Genomic DNA, 23,419 nt, shown 5'->3' with positions numbered 1-23,419 from the left:
ATCTCTGACTATCATCGATACATGATACTATCGTCTATCGGCACCACCCTAAAGGTGTCCCATTAAAACTCCCTCCGAATTATTACGAGAGGAATTCATAAGCTATATCACATGCTGGTAAAATCCACAAGGGCTTATTTAAAATCCTGTGGTTTGAAATGCTCACAAGGACATGTTTACATAGACAAAGGCTTAGAGGAAATGTTAAAATATTTGTAATGCTACCCGACCTTGGAGCACAACACACTTTGATTAACAACATCGATTGAACAATAGAGAATCACTTTTCTTTCCCTTTCCTTTTAATACACTCTCAGAAAAAAGGTACAAAAGCTGTCACTACGGGAGGACCCTTTCAAAAGGTACTAATATGCACCCTTAAGCGGAAAATAAGGTACGAAGATGTACCTTTTGAAAGGGTACCACCCCAGTGACAGCTTGTGTACCTTTTTTTCTGAGAGTGTAGTGTATTATTTGGGTGACTTTTCATAGTCTGATATTTATAATTTTTTTTTTTTTTTAATCAAAGATAAACATTTAGATTTTTTTTCTTTTCTGATTTTGCTTCATTTTAACCAGTTTCACGCTATCAATAGCAGTGGTAGCATTTAATTGCAAACAAATAAACCTATATTCATAAGGAATATTGAGTTTTGAATCTTTCCAGATCTGGTACCTTTTTTTCACAAGATGGGACATTTGGCAAGTGGGCAGCATAGTCGATTTCAGTTGTATTTTTTAACAGGGTTATCGATAACTAAAATTACAATTAGAACTATTCAAAAAATGTTTAATTCGAAATAAAAGAAATACATAGAAATAATCAAATGAAATAATAGAAATGGTGCCTTGGCAACTAATAAGTTTAAGCGCAAAAATTATTAACTGAAACTGAAATAAAAGTAATTAAACCTAAATAGTAATATTACTATTTAACAAAACATTTTAATAAACAAAATTAAAGGGTCATGAAACCCCAGACTACTTTTGCTGAGATTTTAGCAGAGGTGTTTGTGTTGCACATCATAGAAGACAATGTTAGCATCCGATAATTTTAATTGTTGGAGAAAAATGGTTAATTTTAAGCTTTTTTTTGCCCTATTTTCATTTTAAAATCTACATCGTGTTGACGTCACAATTTGTGACGTGGCAAAGGACAATAGTACATCAATGACGTGTCGGTGTCTTTTAAATTATTCATAAGACTGCGTGTTCTTATCCTATGAGAAGACGCTTCGCTTAATTATTCACAACAGCATGTGTTGATTTGCTATGACAGATGCCCCAGACTGTGAGATCGTGTACATTAACTGAGAGAAACATTCATGGATCGAAGGAGAGTGTTTGTTTTTGCTTTGTAATAAGAGTTCTGCACAAACGCGATTCAGTGAGTATAACCATTTTTACAGCTCCGTGACACAAACCGTCTGCAATCACCGCAGAATAAACCTTAAAAGTTATCAGAGGTGCAACAGCGCATTCATTCATATATATGTTTTCGATGCAGAGAGCAAATGGCTGTGCATTTATTTGTGTTTTTAACTCGATGGGAGCGAAATGAAACTGTCTAAAACCGAAGTTGTCTGTATTGTCTGTCTCCCCTCTTCCCCCTCCACTCCGCTGCGCACCATGGCCACTTTTTTAGCATTTTTTTAAAACTGTGGTGAGAACTAACCAGTGCTGAAACAGGGGGTTTCATGACCCTTTTATAAAAATTAACCTAAAATTAAAATGAGAAAATTAAAATATTAGGTAATTCAAAATGTTAATAATAACTCTTATTGTATATAAATAATACTAAAATAACAATGTTTTTTTTACTGAGCATGATGCCTCGAGACGTTCTTTTACAACTAATAGCAAGCTGTCTGTTTGGAAAAAGTAAATGGAAAACTGGACAGAAAAGCCACGGCTGATGTCCGTCATAAATGTCGTTTTGGAGCTTGAACTCCGAAGATGAGTCATCTTAAGGAGGCATTACTGTATTTTAAATATTAATATCTAATTGTCTGATGTGGAGTACATGTTGTGTTCTGGAGGTATTTTGTGATTTGTTTTGACATCAAACAAACATCAAACTGTTGACATCATATAAAGAGAAAATCATCTTTCTACTTGCAGGGTTTTCAGATGCTGGTTGAGACCGAGTGGTTGGACTTCGGTCATAAGTTCGCAGACCGCTGTGGTCACGGAGAAAATGCGGAGGACTTGAACGAGAGATGTCCTGTCTTCCTGCAGTGGTTAGACTGTGTGCACCAGCTCCAGAGACAATTCCCATGTTCCTTCGAGTTCAACGAAGCCTTTCTGGTGGGTGCAAGTTGCCATAAACCTGTCTTTTTAAAATTAAACATGTTCCTTGTGCTTTAAGTACAAGTTGTTAACCAAGTTGTTAGCTCTGAGTTATTTTGATTTGGTGTGTTCAGGTGAAGCTAGTGCAGCACACGTACTCGTGTCTGTTCGGGACGTTCCTGTGTAACAGTGGGAAGGAGAGAGAGGACAGACAAATTCAGGAAAGAACCTGCTCCGTTTGGTCTCTCCTCAGAGCCGCCAACCGCTCCTTCAGAAACATGCTGTACTCCTCTCATTCAGAGACCGTACGTCAGCTCTTTTACTCATTACTCTCTTACAATCATTTACTCACAAGAGGTTGTATGAGGTTACAACTGATAGGAGGTTTTCAGTAGCTGATTCCAGTGTCCAAAGAGCAGATAGAATAGATTTTGATGACTATTATATGTAAAATGTTTCTTGCCGTGTGAGTTAGGGCTGCACAATTAATCGAATTTCTAATCGCGATTACAATTTCGGAAGGTTCAGCTTGTTTATTTTCATATAAAAATATGGCATGCAGTTGCTTCAAACAAAGGTGTAAATGTCATTCATTTAATCGTAATTAATAATCGCAATTACAATTTCAAAGGAATAATCGACAATTATGATTTTTGTCATAATCGTGCAGCCCTAGTGTGAGTGATTTTTTTTTTATTATTCCATGTAGTTGCTCAATTAATATGTTTTCAAAACTGCATGTGCATCATTACTCCAGTCTTCAGTGTCACAAATCATTCTGATATGCTGATTTTTAATGCCCCTTTGCTAAATAAAAGTATTAATTTCTGTTTAAAAAAAAAAATAATCTTACTGACCCCAGACTTTTGTATGGTAGTGTATAATATAATTAGAAAAGATAAACATTTATTTTATACTATGAAGTATAAATATATTTAATAATCAATCAATCAATCAAAAGAAGTACCATTATTTGGCATGGCCTATTTTTCAGGCCATCGCTAGTCATGTCTGTACAGCACTGATTCTATTCATTGCAACGTTTTCCTTTTCCTAACAGCCCTCGGCTGCCTTTGCCTTATAATTCATACCTCTGTTTTGTAATAGTTTCGTTTGACCCTTGTGTAGTGAGTAAACATGAAGAGAGGCGTTTCCTGGCTTCAAAACTCATGCTTGCATTCCTCTCTAATAATCAAGAGACCTGGAGCTGCCCTGTCCTTTCTTTTCCTGTCTCTTTAGGCTAGTTCACACCGCCCCAACAAAATGTTTTTGTTTTTTTTGGGGTTACTGTGTTGACCCTGTTGGTGGGCAGCGTTATTTTAGGATCATTAATATACTTTGTACTATTTATTAAGATTTTGAATTTAGCTTTTTCTTTTAAATCAATTTTTTTCTTTTAATTTTAGTTTGTATGTTTTTTTTTTTTATTAGATTTTTTTTTTTACTTTCTAATTTTTATTTCAGTTTTAGTTCTGTTTTTTACATTTTATTTTATTTTAGTTTTATTAGTTAAATAATCTTTATTAATTTTATTAGTTACATTTTTTCCAAATAATGTAAATGTGTTAAAAAAAAAAAAGCAATATGTGGCTATCTGTGTGAAAATGATGACAACCAACTTCTGTGTAAATAGCCTCTGTTTTTTTTTTTTTTTGCAAGGTTTTTAGTTTTTTGGCCTCAAACTTTCAGTATCAGTTGTTCTTTGATTTGCAGTTGATAAAACATCCTGTCTTGTTCTGTGCCTTTTCTTTTTTATTTCTGCTTTGACTGGATCAACTGAACTAAAAACTTCCCAAATTTACCCAAACCTTTCAGGAACATGTCTGAGTCAAAATCCTAGGAAAGAAAGTCTTTATGCAATATCAGTTTTTTGTATTACCTGGGCATTTTGTTGTGAGATTAAGCCATTTTTAAGCAATATCAATCATCTAATTATTTTCTATCTCTGCTGTCTGTACTAGGTGCTTCATCCTGTGTGTCACGTACGCAATCTCATGTTGTGGACAGCAGTTTACCTACCCTGCTCTTCACCCACAACCCCATCAGATGACTCCTGTGCCCCCTACCCAGCACCTGGTGCCAACCCTGAGGACCAGCCCCTCGGCAGGTAATTGGTTAATGCACAATAGCTCTCTGTTTGTGTGTTTTAATCTGAAATACTTCACTTTAAGTCTGGAATACACTACATGGTTTTGCCCTCTTTTGCAAAGAGTTGCTTGTTTGCTGTTTGCTGTATAGTGTCTTTCAGCCTTTACAGAAGTAAAATGAAGTGTAAATGGAGTTTCATATTGATCTGAACATTTTTAAGGCATTTAGTCTTCAGAAATTGTCATGAGCTTGGTTCCATCTTGTATTGTGCCCACAGGCGTCCTAAAACCCGCTCGTTCGATAACCTGCCCAGCGCTTGTGAAGTTGGAAACCCGCTGACCTCCAATCGACGTTCCAGCGACCCCAGTTTGAATGAGAAATGGCAGGACCATCGCAGGTCTCTGGAGCTCAACATCGGGACAGGAGCTGACGGTGCTGCATCTCCAGACTCAGATGAGAGGGTCAACGGACAAACTGTGGTGGGGCTTATGGGAACATTACCTAATGGGGGCACCGAGAATGGGGACGGTCTCGGGGAAGGCGTCGACGAGGCAGAGCTGACAGTTGGTGTGGCTGTGGGCCAAATGGAGAACATTCTTCAGGAAGCTACAAAAGACGAATCGCCACCAGATAGCCACAGAGACACAAAGGCAGACCACACTAACAAAACCTCCACTCTAAACGGACAGAGTGATGATGTTGCACGTTCAGAAGAGGGCAGTGTTGAGGCACAGCTAACTGCTGATGCTCAGGAGAGCAAAGCTAAAAGCCTTGGAGATGCAAATGTCAATGGACATTTTTCTGAAGACGGTAGTTCTGAAGCATCTTCTGCTCTCAGCCAGGAAACCTCGGGAAGCCAAGACTTAGAAGAAGTAGTCGAGAAATGTGCGATACAAGAACACAATCCTTCTCGTAACACAAATAATATCCCTCCCAATGGCCTCAGGACTGTGAGTAACGGGCATGGGCGAGAAAGCATTGAGCAGGAGAAACGTCTTTCTCTTTTGGAGAGCTCCACAGAGACGCTTACGGAGGACTTGTGCGTTCGGCCTGAGAGTCTGGGACCTTTAACCATTCCACCTCCTCTTAAAACCCTTGCCGAATCATCGTGCCTCAAACAGGGTCTCCGTGCCTCAACCGACCCCAGGACTTTAAACAACACCCCCAAACGGCCATCTCTCAGTGCCTTTCCTCCCTCCACTGACCTCCTCCACCCGGTGTGCAACGGAGACTCCCCTGACCCCGAGCCCTCCATGCCGCAATGGGCAGCGCGCACAAACGGGGAACGGGCCACGCTCAGCCGTCAGCTGTCGCTTGCCAGCTGCGGCTCGCTGACCCTCCACGCACGGGGCGCCTGCTCCCACCATCGCTGCCTGCACTTAGGGTTTCTGGGCCGGCCGAGCTTCAGCCCCCCAGAACCCCCTTCGGCCCGGAGCCATCTGGACGATGACGGGTTGACCCTGCACACGGACGCAGTGCAGCAGCGGCTGCGGCAGATCGAGGCCGGTCACCAGCTGGAGGTGGAAGCTCTGAAGAGGCAGGTACAGGAGCTCTGGAGCCGTCTGGAGAGCCACCAGGCCGCCGGGATGCTGCGACTCAACGGAGACATGGGTGATGAAGTGGTGAGCAGTACACACTCAGTGTTGCTTTTGCTCATATGGCTTGGGTTGGGGTTTTAGACGTCGTCTTTTTTTTTTGCATTTTATTTTTTTTTTTGCAATTACAGAGATAATTTATAATAATAATAATAATACAACAAAATAAAAACAAAACAGCAAAATACAGAGGAAGGGATATCACATACACTATACATGGAATATATAACTCTGAAATAAAAACAAAATCACAGAATACATAGCATTCTATACATATACCTACATGCAGATGTTTTAGGCATGTTTGATGGTTCATCTTAAGAGACTTTTTCTCATCTTTCTGTCAGACCTCAATCGCAGACTCCGACTTCAACCTGGAGCCCAACTGTCTGTCCCGCTGCAGCACTGAACTCTTCTCTGAGGCCAGCTGGGAGCAGGTAGACAAGCAGGACACTGAGGTACACGCTATTATTATGATAGAAAGACTTGTTCTGATATATGGAGACAGAATGCAAGAAGTTTGGGGCCGGTACGATTTTTAAAATATTTTCTAAAAGAAGACACTTACACTTACAGTAAATCAGTAATATTGTGAAATATTATTACAGTTTCAATAATGGTTTTATTTTTGAATATATTTTAAAATGTAATTTATTACTGTAATGCAAAGCTGAATTTTCAGCATCATCACCCCAGTCTTCAGTGTCACATGATCCTTCAGAAATCATTCTAATATGCTGATCTGCTGCTCAAGAAACATTTCTGATTGTTATTATCAATGTTTAAAACAGTTGTGCTGCTTCATATTTTTGTGGAAACCGTGATACATTTTTTCAGCTATTTTTTAGTAGAAAGTAGGGCTGAAACGATTAGTCGACATTATCGACAACGTCGACAATAAAAAATTGTCAACAAATATTTTTGTTGTCGAGTAGTCGTTTGATCTCATATGACCTAATGTAAGAGCCTGCAATAACGCGGTTTGACCAGTGTGACGCTGTAGCGCAAGACTGTAATGCAGCCGTCCTGATGCAAATCAAGAGAAGAAGACAGCGCTTCAGAGCAAACGCAGCCGAACCTGAGGCTGCTAAGCGGCGTTTGGATGAATATGTATATATATACTGCGCGCTTTCCTCTCAATAACAAAATAAACACATCAAAAACAGACAGCGGTGAGAAAGCAGCAGTTAAGAACGCATCTGATTACAGCGATGTGGATGTTTGGACGGCTCTCCAGTGTGGAGCTAGCTAATGATCAAAACTTTTATTAGTGGGAAAAAATATTTCATTAAAGTTATAGTTTGGTTTGCAGAGATCAAAGCTTGATCTAGCTCAGGACTGTTTTGATTATCATAACCCTATAAGGTATTTTAAGAGAGATTATGTTGTGAATATTAGTTTATCCAAAAATAAAACGTCTCATCACTTAACCTGCATTTTGTTTCATATCCATATGACTTACAAAAAGATATTTTAGGCAGAATGATGTGTCATTCAGCTACTTTTTCATATAGCTAATTAAATGGTGAATAAGAGAGTTTCTCTGCCATCTCATTTTGTGTGCCAAATATATTTATTTGTATAAATTAATTGTATAACTGTAATTACACAATATGACTTTCAAAAGCCGAAGTGATTACCTTAATTTATTTGTTAGAATATGTATAACTCAATATTTTAACTAATTGCAAAAGCTGAATAATCAATAAATATCTACTGATTAATCAGCCAAATAATCGATGATTAGTCGATTAATTGTTCTAATAATCGCTAGGTTAATCGATTATCAAAATAATCGTTTGTTGCAGCCCTAGTAGAAAGTTCAAAAGAACAGCATTTATTTGACAAACTTTCATTTAGAGCCTATATTATTTATTGTTACAGGTGACCAGGTGGTACCCGGATCATCTGGCCGCTCAGTGCTACGGCTGTGAGAGAGGATTCTGGCTGGCCACTAGAAAACATCACTGCAGGTAAGGCAACATCACAGACTGCCACACAAACACACACACCTCTACAGTCTTCTCTCCCTTTTTTCTGTGTACCTCTTTTCGGGTCAGATTTTCTTGACGTCTCTGGAAAACCTCCCTTTTTTCCTCTCTAAAATTCCTCTGCCTCCGGTCAGTCAGTAAACGGAAACATTTGGAGAAGAGTTTCATGGTTGAGTCCTAACTCATTCCAGCGGCAGTTGTAAACACAGCAGATTAAACAAACTACCCAACTGTGAGGACTAGTGCAAGACTGCCCAGTGAGTAAACAGCTAAACGCTCTAGAGTCAACATGTAGGACACACGCCACTGATGTGGGAACGGCAGAACTGAACTTGATAAGATGAAATATGCTTTTCTATTAAAGTTGTGCATAGTTTCAGTTTTTAGCAGCAGTGAGCTAATGAGCTGCTTACTGTCTACATAGGCATCCTGACTGAGATGGAAGCTCACAAGTGACTGATTTGGAACGCTCCAACTAGGAAGCAACTTCATGCGACATGCACACCACACAAATAGTGAAGTGCATGATAGATTGCAAAAGAGTCTGACATTAGCATGTTGCAATACTGCTGACATGATAGATTTAATAAACATAAATGCACACAAATAATTAAAACTCAACTACTGTAGATGGAACAATTTCTATGCATTATTTTCAGTAGAACTATTATTTGCAGCCTTTTTTATTTCTCTCAACTCTATCTGCCGTTTTGGCCACCATGCATTCTGAGATTGTTTTTTGGCTGAAAACATCCTTAGGCCAGTGATGCCCTCTAATGCTGTCTAGTTAGAAATCTCACTAGGTTTTAAAGTTGATTTTTCCTCCTGTACCACAGAGGCAAGGAGCGTGTGGAAGAGGTTTGGTGAGAACTGCCCTCTCTGTGTCATTCTAAGGCTCTTGTACGTCCTGTTAACCCTGCATCGCTTCAGAGTGACCTAACCCTCCTCTCTTCTCCTCCATCTCTTCACGGGCTTTCTCTATTATCGTTTATCGGAGTCACACTCTCTCTGATCTTTTAGACCTTTAAGACTATTTTCCATATGTGAAAGGCTTGTGTTATAATCGGTTAATCTCCTTGCATGTGAAACGAGTGAATACTGAGCGGGTTTGGTATGTAAATGAGGGTCATATGTTCATGTTCGTGACATCAGTAACCGTGATGATCTGTAAATACACATGCAGTATTTCTATGAGCTTCATAAGAGCCAGAAATTCTGTTTTCAGTGATATGGCTGAAATGGAGGTTATGGAGGTTCATGTGATTAATTTTCTGTAGAGTCTCTTTTCTCTCTGCATGTGTGTGTTGTGTGACGGTAATGTGTGAAGGGCTGCATGTTTGTGTGTGTGTTCTGTACAACACGCAGCGTGTGGCGCTGTCAGTGCACCTCTTCTCACTCGTTTGTGATTAATTAGATGTTTTCTTGCAGTAAATCTGCATGGGCTGTGTTTTGTCCAGACCTGAAGAAGCCCCTCCCACGCTTAACACTGTTATTTCCTGTTCAGGACATGAAGAACTTGAGCTCTTTTAATATATGTTTTGTACAGTGTTTCACGTAAAATGTGTGTAAATTAGAGTTGCCGGCAGATTCAAATAATGGTGATCAATTTTTTTTTGAGTATATTTTTTAGAATCATCATACTTAACATGTGAGATTACTATGGAATAATAATAATAAAAATAAGAAGGAGTGTTTTATTTCTGATTATGGAATTAAAGTATAATAAATATGAATTTATAAATAACAATTATTGTTTTTGTTTCATTTTAAAATGTAGTTCAATCAGTTTTAATGTATTAAGGTGCGTTAAGATTTTGTTATAAAATAAAAAATACAATTTTTTTTTTCCATTTCAAAATGCATTCAGATTTAATGAATTCATGTCTTATTTTGTATCATTATTAAATAAAAAATGTGTAAATAATTGTTTTTTAGTTCAAAATGTAATGCTTTCTATTTTAATGCAATTAAAACATGTTATGTTGTATGTTATTTATTACTAGGGCTGGGTTTTGACACAAATTTCACGATTCGATTCTCATTCACAAGCTTGCGATTCGATTCGATTACCGATTCGATTCGATTATTTTGGATATATATCAGGTACAGTACATGCCAAATTTTACAGTACATGCCAAATTTCCTCAACTAAAATATACATGAGAGTCAGTTGGTACTACATTACTATAATATTGAAGGTTAAAACTGACTGATGTTAAAATTACACTTAATGAAGTTTTAAAGTAATAAAGTTACAATTACATAATAATATTTCTACTTCAATTCTTTTTTTTTTTTAAATATAAACAATGGTGGCTGTCATAAAAACTTGATGGATTTATTCAAACATAAATTAAACATTGAAGAACAGTAAAATTTATAATGAATGTGATATCGTGCATATATTTAGCAAAATTCCCCTCTCTACAGTTTATTTTTCTATCTGATTAATGAGTTTATGGTCACCGAATATGTTTTTCTGAGGTAAATGTGACATTGTTTACAAGCCGTTATATTGATGTCTTTGCGCGGCTGAAACACTGATTGAGCGATTACATGAGACAGGATACGGCACTCTTTCTTTTAACTTACCTTCGGATGTTTAGTCATGTTTATTTTGTGCTGAAACTGGTATTAATGTGGAGGAGATGATCAGTTCTACCGCGTCTGTTGAACTGAGGCGCTACAGCGATCTATCACTCCACATTAAACAGCGCCAAAACGGCATTTATTGTTTGAATACTGCAATACAATGGACAGAATTTAAAATCTGAGACTTTGTTTCATATTAAAAGTACCAAAGCACAATGCTTATTGAGATTTATTGGATGGGAGGTGTCCTTCAGTAATAAAATAAACAATAACAAAAATGGATGGATTACTTTTTTTTTTTAATGCATTCAGTTTTTGTGAATTTAGGCATTGTTATTCTGTTATTATGAAAATAGTATGACAAATATAGTCAAATGAACTGTTGTTTTAATAATGCATATCAATTATTATTATTATATCACTTATTATTAAATGAATATATATAATATAATATATATATATACAGTATATAGTATAATATAATATATATATATTAGTGCTGTCAAACGATTAATCATGATTTACATAATATGTGACCCTGGAGCACAAAGGCAGTCTTAAGTCGCTGGGGCATATTTGTAGCAATAGCCAACAATACATTGCATGGGTCAAAATTATCTATTTTTCTTTTATGCCAAAAATCATTAGGATATTAAGTAAAGATCATGTTCCATGAAGATATTTAGTAAATTTCCTAACGAAAGTATATAAAAACTTCATTTTTGATTAGTAATATGCATTGCTAAGAACTTCATTTGAACAACTTTAAAGGTGATTTTCTCAATATTTAGATTTTTTTGCACCCTCAGATTCCAGATTTTCAAATAGTTGTATCTCGGCCAGATATTGTCCCATCCTAACAAACCATACATCAATGGAAAGCTTATTTATTCAACTTTCAGATGATGTATAAATCTAAATTTCGAAAAAAATTGACCCTTTATGACTGGTTTTGTGCTCCAGGGTCATATATATAAGTGTATACTGTGTATATTTATTATGTATATATAAAAACAAACACATGCATGTATATATTTAAGAAAAATATTTTACGTTTATATATTTAATACATTTATATATGATATAATATATACATAATAAATATACACAGTACACACACAAAAACTTTTATATTGGATGCGATTAATCGTTTGACAGCACTAATATAGGGGTATATATAGAGGTTATTACTGTTTTTGTTCTCCCCAGTTTCGAAATGAAGTGCATTCAGTTCTAACCCATTCAGATCCTCTCTTCAGGAAATAATTTTTTTTTTTTATATATAATGTATTCTAGGCTTCCCTAGTTTAAATTCTAAGAGTTCTTTATAAAGGCACTAATTCTGTTCTTTCTTTTTTCCTTTCTAAACTCTTTCTCTGACTTCCTCCTCCTCTCCTGTCCTGACCTCTGCAGGAATTGTGGGAATGTGTTCTGTGCCAGCTGTTGCGATCAGAAGATCCCGGTGCCAAGCCAGCAGTTGTTTGAGCCCAGTCGCGTGTGTAAGTTGTGTTTCAGCAGCCTGGAGACTCCCGCGCCGCCCCTGAGCATCGAGCTGGACAAACCCATCACCGCCAGCTCCAACTGATCCCAGACGCACCGAGACGCTCCAGAGACTGTTGTGTGAGGCCGAAGACGCTTCTTTCCCACCCGAAAGGGAATCATGTATATATGGAACGATGAGGAGAGGAAGCTTAGCACTTTCAGAAGAGACAGGGTGCGATTGAGAGCTCGTCTTCATTTGCGATGAAACTTGTCCTGTTCCTGCTGCATAGAGGGAAGCGCTTCTCCAACGGACGGTGTGTGCAAAAGTAGGATTTCTTCCCTCGTCATCTCACAAAGATAGATTATCAGTGGCGTTCCTGAGAAAGGTGCTGCTGGGACGAGACCGCAAGATCCTAGCTTTGTTTTTGAGTTCTCATCTCTTTCGCGGGCTTTTCGTTTTCTTTTTCTTTTTGAGGTGATTCCGACTCTCGGACGCATCCAGTTTCCCCGTTAATTCCAGACTCTTGTTAATTTCTTTCTCAGATTAAAGCATTCTCCCTCTGGCTAATGTTGACTGTGTAGTGACGGGCCGCTAGATGGCGCTCTTGTTTTTCTGATCTGCTGTGTGGACGTTGGCCGACGTTCTCACTAGTGCATTGTTTTGTAACATAAATGAGATAATATATTAGAATGATATAAGAATGAGACATATAGCATTTAAAATGAGAAATTGTATAGAATTTTTAAATAGTGGCTCACTAAATTAGTCACCAAATATAAGTTGTGTTGTTTTTCCCCAGTTGTAGCCATTTGGGGTTTTTCTTTTTAATGCATTCTTATGTTTCTCCCAGCGACGCTGAACAGACGAATAGAGATGTTGTATGTGGAGAGAGATATTGTTTGTGATATGCTGCAGTAGGGCCCCTTTTGTTTTGTTTTTTTTCCCCTCCCAACACTTATTTATTATCAGGTTTATTTTGTCTGAATCGTATGTTCAATCCTGACAATTGCTAGACCGCAGGATAATCAGTGTTGATGGGTTTGAGCTGCGTTTGCACTGAAGATGAAGCCCCTTCCTCACACACACACAACGCACAAATCACAATCAAAGTCTCTTTTGTTTCGCTTCCCATTTTATTAGCATTTTGGAGGTTCATTCAGACAATTCCCTCAATCAGGAGTTCACCTGATAACACATTTAATATTTACTCACCCTTATGTTGTTTTTTTCCTCTCAAAAGGAGGATTTTGGAGTCTCTTTATGCAGCTGTTTTCCATACAATGACAGTGACTGCAAGTGTTTGTCTTTTTTGGAGCTTGATGGATGCGATGGTTATGAAAAAGAGCCTCATAAATCTTGAAAACTCCTGTAAATGGCAAGACGGTGAGTAAATATTGACCGGTTTAAAAAAAAAATGTTGTGTCGGCGGCACACACACAACGCACAAATCACAATCAAAGTCTCTTTTGTTTCGCTTCCCATTTTATTAGCATTTTGGAGGTTCATTCAGACAATTCCCTCAATCAGGAGTTCACCTGATAACACATTTAATATTTACTCACCCTTATGTTGTTTTTTTCCTCTCAAAAGGAGGATTTTGGAGTCTCTTTATGCAGCTGTTTTCCATACAATGACAGTGACTGCAAGTGTTTGTCTTTTTTGGAGCTTGATGGATGTGATGGTTATGAAAAAGAGCCTCATAAATCTTGAAAACTCCTGTAAATGGCAAGACGGTGAGTAAATATTGAAAAAAAATGTTGTGTCGGCGGTGGGACAGCTTTTGCATTAACGCCAATCCATGAATGTGAATTTTTTTTGTTTGTTTTCCAGAAAGAGTAAATTCCATGGGTTTAAATTTTGCACATTGGTAATCATCAGAAATACACTGTCGCAGATTTCTGTAAGAATAAAACAAAGTGGAATTCCAAACTGAAGTCAATGCTGGACTCATTTCACTGATCTATGACATGAATTATCAAACTGTTTGTCATCTGAACCCCTTTGATCTCAAATATTTACTTACCAGACCCCTGAGATTTTTTTATTTATATTTTCAGTAATTTAACACTGCAGGTAAACATTAAAAATATTGAATCTCTTTTTACTAGTTTTACATACAGATTTTGTTAATTGTTTTTAAATATTGCATTTTATTTATATGCTAACATTTATTTTTATTGCTTTTTAGTTGAAAATGTATATGTTGTTACTTTGATTCAATTAGCTTTTCATTAACTCCCTCACAAACTCGTTTGGGAAGCCCTGATTTATGAAACTGTCAATAACCACTTTAAAGCTGGAAACATGATAATTACATAATTACTCAGGCTCCATTAAAGCTATTTATTAAATCTTCTTGCTCAAAATAGGCAGACAGGGAAAACCTGAAGACTTTAACATGATGCATATATCATCAAATAATGAACCAGAGATGATAATTATCTTCAGCAGTTTAGAGTTGAATGAACAAAAAGTCAATCACTTTAACTTTCAACATTATCAATGATAAACATCCTCAAATTATTTAATGCATGCAAAGTTTTATAAAATCTTGAATTGTGAACAAAGTTTAAAATGTTAGATTAAATGTATGTTCATTTGTGCAGGCATTTGCCATGTCTTGGTAATTTAGAGACAAAAAAGTCACTCATACATGATAAAAATGAATGAGCGTTACTACCTTAACACAACAGCAAATGGTTTGGGTTATGAAAGGGGTTCTCGTTTTAAATAAATGAGAAATTAGACCAACATTCAATTTCTCACAGAGTCAAATGTAGTGCATCAACATCCCAGCAGTCATGAAGCATACTAATAAATCCTTTTTACCTGACATTCTGTAGCATAGGTGCTGATAAAACCCATTTTTCTGTTTACGCACATGTACAAACACCTTCAAGAGAATATTAATTCTAAAGAATTTCTCATGTAAATTTATGAATGAAAAATTATAAATGATTACAAAATAAATTCTAAACTAAACCTCATTATTAGAATCATCAAAAAAATGTATCTCATTTTTTTTCAAATAATCAAAACGTAGATTGAATCCACCTGGCCTGCTTCTCCAGCACTGACGTCATTCCGTTGCCCGCTGGACTTCAAATCAGACACTGGCTTTTATTTCATTATTAATTTTGTCTCTCATCTGCCAAAATGTTTAGCATTTCCAAACCTTTTGGATGCTCTTACCGTTTGCTCTGCTCCGCTGTCAAGTCCCACGATCTGGCTCGGATGAAGAATCGGTAATGAACGGAAAGCGCGCGATTGTGATGATCACGTGCTCCAATTCTGACGGACCAAAAGAACGACTCGACGCCAGGAGAACTGAGTATGGCTCATACTTTAATATAGCTTCATTTCTTTATACAAAAAGAAAGGTCAAGGTAAGCAGCCTTGTTAGGTGAAAAACATCGATTATCAATATTAAGGTAGTAGTAGTACATGACGGGACGTCCCAAAACCAAGTCAGAATTTACTCATGCGTTTGATATGATCACTCAGGCGTTTGCTTACAATTACCCATTAACTCAAAATGCCTCTGAGTTGTTTTCATATTCCACGAGGAACGACAGAAGATCTTCCACAAACCCTGAGGGCTACCGGACATTATTTCACGTCACAGCTGAACAGGACGTCCGTTAACGGATAAGCTGCAGAAATTTCCAGAAGAGCCCCGCGGAACCGCTGCTGTCACCGTGTGCGAGTGTGTCGACGAAAGCTTCGTTATTTCCGACAAAAATACGATAAGTTCACTTGAACATCACAAGGACACTTGTAGCCAGAACATGAAGAGTCTCTTTAAAAAGATTTACTAGCTCAGACTCTATTAGCATAAAAATATACAATGTGCAGTAGGTTCGATAATGTCAGTCAAATAGAGCTTAAAAAACTGGACAAACTGTCATTAAGAGCAGCCGAATTACCACATTAGCATACAACATACATGGAAATAAAACCTTTTCTGTACTTTTCTGTAGGAAACCCATTTCAGCTGTCTATACAAACAGTTTAATAGCATAAAAAATAGACTTCGTAGCTTCATCAGTCAAGTTCCGTTTAGCTATAAAAATTGAAATCACCATATTTACAATGTGCGAATCACGTGATTAAGTTGAAGGAATATTCTGAGTTTAGTATAAATGTACAGCATTTGTGGTGTGTTGTCAGTTACCACAGATCATAATTTCAACTAAACCAAAAATGGTGGTTCCAGTAAAACACAATGGAAGTACATTTTTAATGTGAGATACAATTGCTTACTAACCTCATCAGTGCTGGTCAAGGTCAGTGAATTGATCATTTTCACACAGGGATACTACAATGAGCCCGTTTACATGAACGAAACAACACAACCTAAAGTAGTCCTACCACTAAGTGGATGATTAAGACACTTTATAGTTCAAATATATATATTTTAATGAAGAATTTGTGTGTTTTAGCATTATGCAATTAACTTTTTTTCTTTCTTTCTTTTTTAAAGCGATAGTTCACCCAAAAATGAAAAGTCTGTCATCATTTACTCACCCTCAAGTTGCTCCAAACCTCTATGGGTTTCTTTCTTCTGTTGAAGAGAAAAAATATTTTTGTACATACATTTCCAGAACAGAAATCTGAACATTGGATAATGCCAGGTTTCGAAATTTTAGTTTCGATTTGTTGACACTAATTAATGTTCTGAACGTTAATATTTTGAATTTTCCTTTTTTAAAATCACTCCATAAATCAGAAAATGAAAAAAATATATCAGTGTTAAGAAATAAAATGTTATAAATGTCTGTAAAAACCTTCAGAATTTAGATAGGAATGAAACTGTAAAATTTGCTCTAAGTGCTGCTGAAGTGGAAAAAACTCCTTTTGAGAAAATGGCCAGTGTATTATAATTGAAATCTAGTGATGCTAATAGATAAATTGTATAAAAATAACTTTTCACTAGATAGAAAAATGAAAGTTAAAATTGCCCAAAATCGCAAAATTTACCAGTGCCTGAAAAAAAACAAATGTGTTTGCTTGTAGTGTCTTGCCTTAAACTCATAAAGTGCCTGTTCCTGTTTTACTTCCATTGTAAATGTCTTACTGTTACCACAATTTTTACATAAGGGGAGAATCAAAAACATTTTTCTGCAGTAATGGCCGTTATGCCACAAAATGCTGTTGACAGAGCTTACCGTACTGAACCCGGGATATTCTTCAAAGTCTTTTCCCAAAAAATCGCAGTTGCTTTTCTTTACATTGGACCTTCATGAATGGTTACAGCATGGACAGAGTTTACAACATCAGCACAATGTCCCAGACTCTGGGGCTGCGAGTGAATAACATGGCTCTGTTCACGGTTACAGGCATGAGATGATATAGTTCAGAGCTTTACGAAGCGCCTGTTAAAAGGGCAAGTCCATCCACGCGGGAGGTGGATGATGGCTCTTACGTCATCCCTCCGGGACGCTCTCAGACTGAAGACTGGTCCCAAACCTACACCACCACCAGGATAAAGAGGTCACTTCAACACTTCAACTGGCTGCCTGCCCTGTCTGACGCAGATCAGCTCAGAAACATCATTACTGCTGCATTACTGCTGCTGAGCATCCTGTTTGAGGCCATAACTAGAAGGAATTTAACTACAAAGCAGCGGATGTTCATGCATTTGAGCATGCATGAACATCGTCAAACCTGATGTTTGTATCCCTAAGAGGATACACAGTTTACGTGGCAGTGTCTCATGCGTACCTTGTTGACGGGGGTCAGCTGGGTGCGTACAGAGCTAGAGTGAAGGCGCGAACGCTCCCGGTCTCTCTCGCTGCCGCTGTTCTCGAAGCGCCCTGGCGATCTCTCCCTGCGGCTGTCTAGCACAGCCCGACCGGGCGATTTCTCGCGCTCCAGAGGCCGGGCCGGAGATTTGTCCCTCCGGAACTCTGTGCGGCCCTCGCGGTAGCGGTGAGGGGTGCTGGGCTCGCGGTGCAGCGGCCCCTCCTGGGCCCCGGGACCCGAGGCCAGGCGCTTGGAGATGTGCTCGTTGTAGGTGGGCGGTCCGCGCTTGTTTGGGCTGCTGTGAAGATTTGGGTAAATGCATGATGCTTTGACTGCACACAAGATGATTTATACGGTTTGTGAACATGAAATATTGATGAAGCAATAAGCAACTCAAGGCCACGTGTGATTTTACCACGAGTAAGGGATGTTTTTAGCGAGAATCCCTTTAACCGTGGTAAGATCACTAACAGCAGCAGCAGTATGATAACTATGGAAGCTTATTTCCGCCACAGAGTAAAAATATAAAAAAAGGTTATTGCAGTTTTTTTTTAATCGGAATTGCTAGTCTACATTTTGCAATTCTGACTTTTTTTTAATTAGAATTTGGGGTTTGCATCTCGCAATTCTGACATTTTTCTTTTGAATTTACATCTCGCAATTCTGACTTTCTTCTCAGAATTCAGAGTTTACATCTCGCAATTCTGACTATTTCCTTAGAATTCTGAATTTACATATCGCAGTTCTTTTTTTCCTCATAATTCTGAGTTTGCATCTCAAAATTCATATTTTTTTCTCGATTTCTGAGTTTACATCTTGCAAATCTGACTTTTTTTCTGAGTTTATTCTGAGTTAGCATCTCGCAATTCTGACTTTTTCCCTTAGAATTCTGAGTTTACACAATTTTAATTTTATTTCTTAGAGTTCTGAGTTTACACAATTTTAATTTTATTTCTTAGAGTTCTGAGTTTACATTTGGCAATTCTGGTTTTTTTTCTCAGAATTCCGTTTACATCTCAGATTTCAGACTTTTTTCTTATGCCTTCCGAGCATGGTGCTTAAATACTCTTCATTGGATCTACAGAGACTAAATTCGTTCTACCGTCTTCCCGGTGAAATATACAACCGCTGTGCCGCACTGGGAATTACACGCCGTGATTTCCTTGCGAGGTCTGTGACTCCATCGCAGGATAATGATTATATCCCGGTCATTTGGTTGTCATATCGCCGTTCTTCCATCGGATCAGATGGTAAGAGTCGGAGCATCAATTTTGGAAATATCACTTTGCTCAAACACGTACCTCTCAGCTCTCAGCGGTCAGCCTGTACTACTACTGCTAAGATGGCCTTAGTGAATGCTAGGTCAATATCGAATAAATCTTTTATTCTAAATGACTTATTTACATCGCATTCATTAGACTTCTTATTTATTACTGAGACTTGGTTAAAACATGGTGACTTGATGCCTCTTATTGAGATTGCTCCTCCAGACTGTGCATTTTTTAGTTCTCCACGGGCCTCTGGACATGGTGGTGGAGTTGCAACAGTTTTTAGAAGCTGTTTTAAATGTAAGACTGTGCCCACTGATACTTTCTCCAGTTTTGAAGTCCAGCTATTGAAGATTGATGTAAAGGGGCCTGTACTATGTGCTTTGGTTTACAGACCCCCTAAATGGAATAAGGATATTATCTGTCAATTTTCGGATTTTCTGTCTGATCTGGTGACTCAGGCTGATAGATTACTAATCATTGGGGATTTTAATATTCATTTTTGTTGTCCTTCGAAACCATTGGTCAAGGAATTTGTAACTCTTTTAGAGTCACTGAATATTGAACAATATGTATGTGGCCCAACTCATAATTTGGGTCATACACTTGACTTGGTTTTGTCCCGTGGCCTTTTGATCTCAAACATGGAGGTTATTGAGGCATGTGTGTCTGATCATTATCCAGTTTTGTTTGAATCTGAATGCTTTTCTCCATCACCTACTTTCGCTCAGCATTCACATTGGTCTAGAGTTATTAATTCTAACACTGCAAATTTATTTTCGGAACATTATTCTTTACATGTTACCAATGATATCCTTAACGAAACTGATACTGAAAGTTTGATTGAAGGATTTTATAAAGCTTGTTCTACATCTTTGGACACTGTTGCTCCGCTTAAGCATAAAAGGGTAAAGGGTGTTGGCCAGCCATGGTTAAATGAAACCACCCGCGCTCTTAGACAAGAGTGTCGGAAAGCAGAGCGAAAGTGGAAAAAAGGTAAGCTGCATGTTTCCTTTGATATCTTAAAGTTAAGTCTCTCTAATGATCAAATAGCAGTAAAAAATGCTAAATCTAGTTATTTCTCTCAGTTAATTGCTGATAATGTGAATAGACCAAAAGCTTTGTTTGATATGATTGATTCTCTTTTAAACCCAACAATGAATCTATTATCTGAGGCCTCCTCGGAACTTTGTGAGGATTTTTTAAACTATTTTACTCAAAAAATTGATGCTATCAGATTCTCCATTGCGCCTTCTGAATCACTTCATTTGCAATTGCCTTGTACCACAAGTTGTTTGTCGTCCTTTCAACCTGTTTTATCACATCAGCTAGATGATATTGTCTCAACTATGAAGTGTTCTGCTTCTAAGTTAGATATTATTCCTGCACGTCTTTTTAAGGATGTTTTTCCGACTATTAGTCCTATTGTGACAACTATAGTGAACAGCTCTTTAGCCATAGGTGTTGTTCCAGCCAGTTTTAAACATGCAGTTGTGAAACCTCTGCTGAAAAAACCTCAGCTTGACCCAGCAATATTCTGTAACTATCGGCCAATTTCTAAGTTGCCCTTTATCAGCAAGCTTTTGGAGAAAGTAGTGTTTTTACAACTTCAGTCTTTTTTGGATTCTTTTAGTGTTTTAGATAAGTTTCAATCTGGTTTTAGATCATTACACAGTACTGAGTCAGCTCTATTGAGAGTTACAAATGACATGTTGCTTTCTCCGGATTCAGGTGCTTGTGTTGTGTTGGTATTGTTGGACCTGAGCGCAGCATTTGACACCATTGACCATCGCATTCTTCTTGATTCACTTGAATGTGTGGTAGGTATTCGAGGCACTGCATTAAAGTGGTTTGCCTCGTATCTCGAGAACAGGACTTTTTCTGTAAATTTAGGAAATGTTTTCACTTCCGCTGCACCTGTCTTGTGTGGAGTGCCCCAGGGATCCATTTTGGGACCTTTACTGTTTTCCCTTTATATGCTTCCCTTGGCCCACATTTTTCAAAAATACAGTATTTCATATCATTGTTACGCGGATGATTCTCAGTTTTATCTACCAGTAAGGCTTGATTCTGCTGTTTCATTTGATGTATTATTGAAATGTGTACATGATATTAAGACATGGATGTCTAATAATTTCCTGCAGTTAAATGAGGATAAAACCGAGGTTTTAATATTAGGTTGTCCTGCACAATCGTCTCCTACTTTGGAAGTTCAGTTAGTTCCACTTTCAACTAATGTACGCAAACAAATCAAAAACCTTGGAGTGATTTTTGACACTCTATTTTTTGATAAACAAATTAGTGCTGTTGTTAGAGCAAGATTTTTCCATTTGAGATCTATTGAAAAAAGTTGAAGCATCTTCTTTCAAGGAAGGATATGGAAGTTGTGATTCATGCACTTGTTACATCTCGATTGGATTATTGTAACTCTTTATTCTGGTCTTCCTCAATCTTCATTGTCACGATTGCAAGCTGTTCAAAATGCTGTGGCAAGACTTTTGACTGGGTCAAAAAAGAGGGATCACATTTCTCCTGTCTTATCATCCCTTCATTGGCTTCCCGTTAAATTCAGGGTTGATTTTAAAATTCTTCTGTTTGTTTATAAGGCATTGTCTGGTTGTGCACCAAGTTATATTTCTGAACTTCTTGTGCCATATTGTCCTGCTAGGGCACTTAGATCTTCGAGTCACTTGCTTCTAACTGTACCACGGTGTCGGTACAAATCAAAGGGTGATCGGGCTTTTTCTGTGGTTGGCCCCAAGCTTTGGAATGGTCTCCCCTATCATGTGAGATCTGCTCCTTCTTTGGACATTTTTAAGTCTAGACTTAAATCTTATTTTTACTCTTTAGCCTTTGTATGTGTGTAGTTGTTGTTTTTATTAGTAGATTTGTTTGATCACTGTACAGCACTTTGGATCAATTTACATTGTGTTTAAATGTGATTTATAAATAAATGTTGTTGTTATAATTCAGTATACATCTGGCAATTCTGACTTTCTCAGAATTCTGAGTTTGCATCTGGCAATTCTGACTTTTTTGCTTAGAATTCTGAGTTTATATCTCACAATTATTTTTTTTTCTAAGAATTCAGTTTACATCTGGCAATTCTGACTTTTTTCCCTTAGAATTCTGTTTACATCTTGTAAATCAGATTTTTTTTCTCAGAATTCTAAGTTTACATCTCACATTTCAGACTTTCTTTCTTGTAATTATGAATTTACATCTCACAATTCTGACTTTTTTCTTGGAATTATGAATTTACACCTCGCAATTATAACTCCTTTCTTGGAATTGCATGCACATGCAGAATTCATAGGAAAAAAGTCAGGAATGTGCCATGTAAACTCACAATATTAGCAAGATATAAGATGCAAGATATAAGCTTACAATTCTGAGACAATTTCTGAATTATGAGATATAAGTTGCCTTTTAACTTTTTTAGATTTTTATTCTTTGGCAAAAATAAGGTTCCATAGATAGCAGACATCAAATAATTACATTTCCTGGGATTAGAAACAGAACAAAAAACGAGACTTTTTGCAGAACATAAAAGAATTGTTGCAACAATTGTTGTGAATGTTACTAGCTAATAGCATTATTATTTTTTTCCTACAATTTTTAATTCAAAGAACATAGCAGATTTATTCAAACTTAAACTTAAACTAAAATTCAAATTAAAACTAAAATATTAAAAATTAAAGATATTTAAAAAACCTTAATGAATACTATAATACTATATAAATAATATGAAAATAACAGTCCACAATTGACTGTAGTGACCGTGTTAGGTTACACTAAGATGTGTTTCTGGCTCTCTGTTTTCTCTGTTGCGCCAAACAAACTAAAATGTAGGGCTGCCCCTAATAGTCGAGGCTTGGTCGGCCAAAATGTTATTAGTCGCAGAAAAAAATTTACATTTTAAAAAAATCCACAGGCGAAGTCAAGCAGTCCATGACGGACAGATCAGAACCTAGAAAAATGTGCGCTATAGAAGTGTCTGTGCGGAGTATGAAAGCTGAACAGTAGCGATCACTGCAGGACAGATGAAGGCGCCGGTGTGCTCACTTGCTCTTAAAATACTCCCTCATTTTTGGTCATACAGATAAGAGTAATACATATTTTGACTCTGTAAAGACTCAACGTTTATTTGTGTGCACTCACAATAACAACAAAATGAGCTTTTGTAAAATAATGAAAGCAAACAGGATGCTCTTTCTGCCGCCTCGGTCTCTCTGAACTTGAGCGCGAAACTCCAAAACTCTGTGTATGCTTGCCTTACAGTTATGAAAAATCTATAGAGAGCGAAATGTCTACTTTCAAATGAACCAATTCAAATGGAAAACAAATGTTCTCTGATTATGTAATTCG

At 37.3% G+C, this 23,419-nt stretch overlaps 2 protein-coding genes across 7 annotated transcripts in view; one reads left to right on the top strand and one right to left on the bottom strand.

Annotated features, from left to right (window-relative positions):
• mtmr3 (myotubularin related protein 3) overlaps positions 1 to 13,432 on the top strand; it is a 45,662-nt gene extending 32,230 nt beyond the window's left edge. For 3 of the 6 annotated variants that reach the window (XM_016570844.1, XM_016570843.1, XM_016570849.1), the window contains 8 exons: positions 2,122 to 2,307; positions 2,424 to 2,594; positions 4,251 to 4,396; positions 4,655 to 5,999; positions 6,320 to 6,430; positions 7,857 to 7,945; positions 8,800 to 8,826; positions 11,969 to 13,432. In XM_016570844.1, the coding sequence (XP_016426330.1) occupies positions 2,122 to 2,307; positions 2,424 to 2,594; positions 4,251 to 4,396; positions 4,655 to 5,999; positions 6,320 to 6,430; positions 7,857 to 7,945; positions 8,800 to 8,826; positions 11,969 to 12,140 (2,247 nt within the window). In that variant the 3' untranslated portion in view covers positions 12,141 to 13,432. Of the gene's footprint in view, positions 1 to 2,121; positions 2,308 to 2,423; positions 2,595 to 4,250; positions 4,397 to 4,654; positions 6,000 to 6,319; positions 6,431 to 7,856; positions 7,946 to 8,799; positions 8,827 to 9,391; positions 9,545 to 11,968 lie in introns of those variants that run through there. The other 3 variants (XM_016570846.1, XM_016570845.1, XM_016570848.1) reach the window with 2 other exon arrangements.
• A 3,376-nt stretch (positions 13,433 to 16,808) lies between these two features.
• Positions 16,809 to 23,419, bottom strand: part of LOC107754418 (citron Rho-interacting kinase-like) — a 71,160-nt gene continuing 64,549 nt past the window's right edge. Inside the window, exon 40 of the mRNA XM_016570855.1 lies at positions 16,809 to 18,078. Within this exon, the coding sequence (XP_016426341.1) occupies positions 17,721 to 18,078 (358 nt within the window). The 3' untranslated portion in view covers positions 16,809 to 17,720. The remainder of the gene's footprint in view (positions 18,079 to 23,419) is intronic.

This window comes from Sinocyclocheilus rhinocerous, unplaced genomic scaffold (genome assembly GCF_001515625.1).
Source record: "Sinocyclocheilus rhinocerous isolate Xijiao unplaced genomic scaffold, SAMN03320098_v1.1 scaffold1223, whole genome shotgun sequence".
Classification (NCBI taxonomy): Eukaryota; Metazoa; Chordata; class Actinopteri; order Cypriniformes; family Cyprinidae; genus Sinocyclocheilus; species Sinocyclocheilus rhinocerous.
The sequence above is the reverse complement of the archived record's forward strand: the minus strand, read 5'-3'. Positions and strand labels throughout refer to the sequence as shown.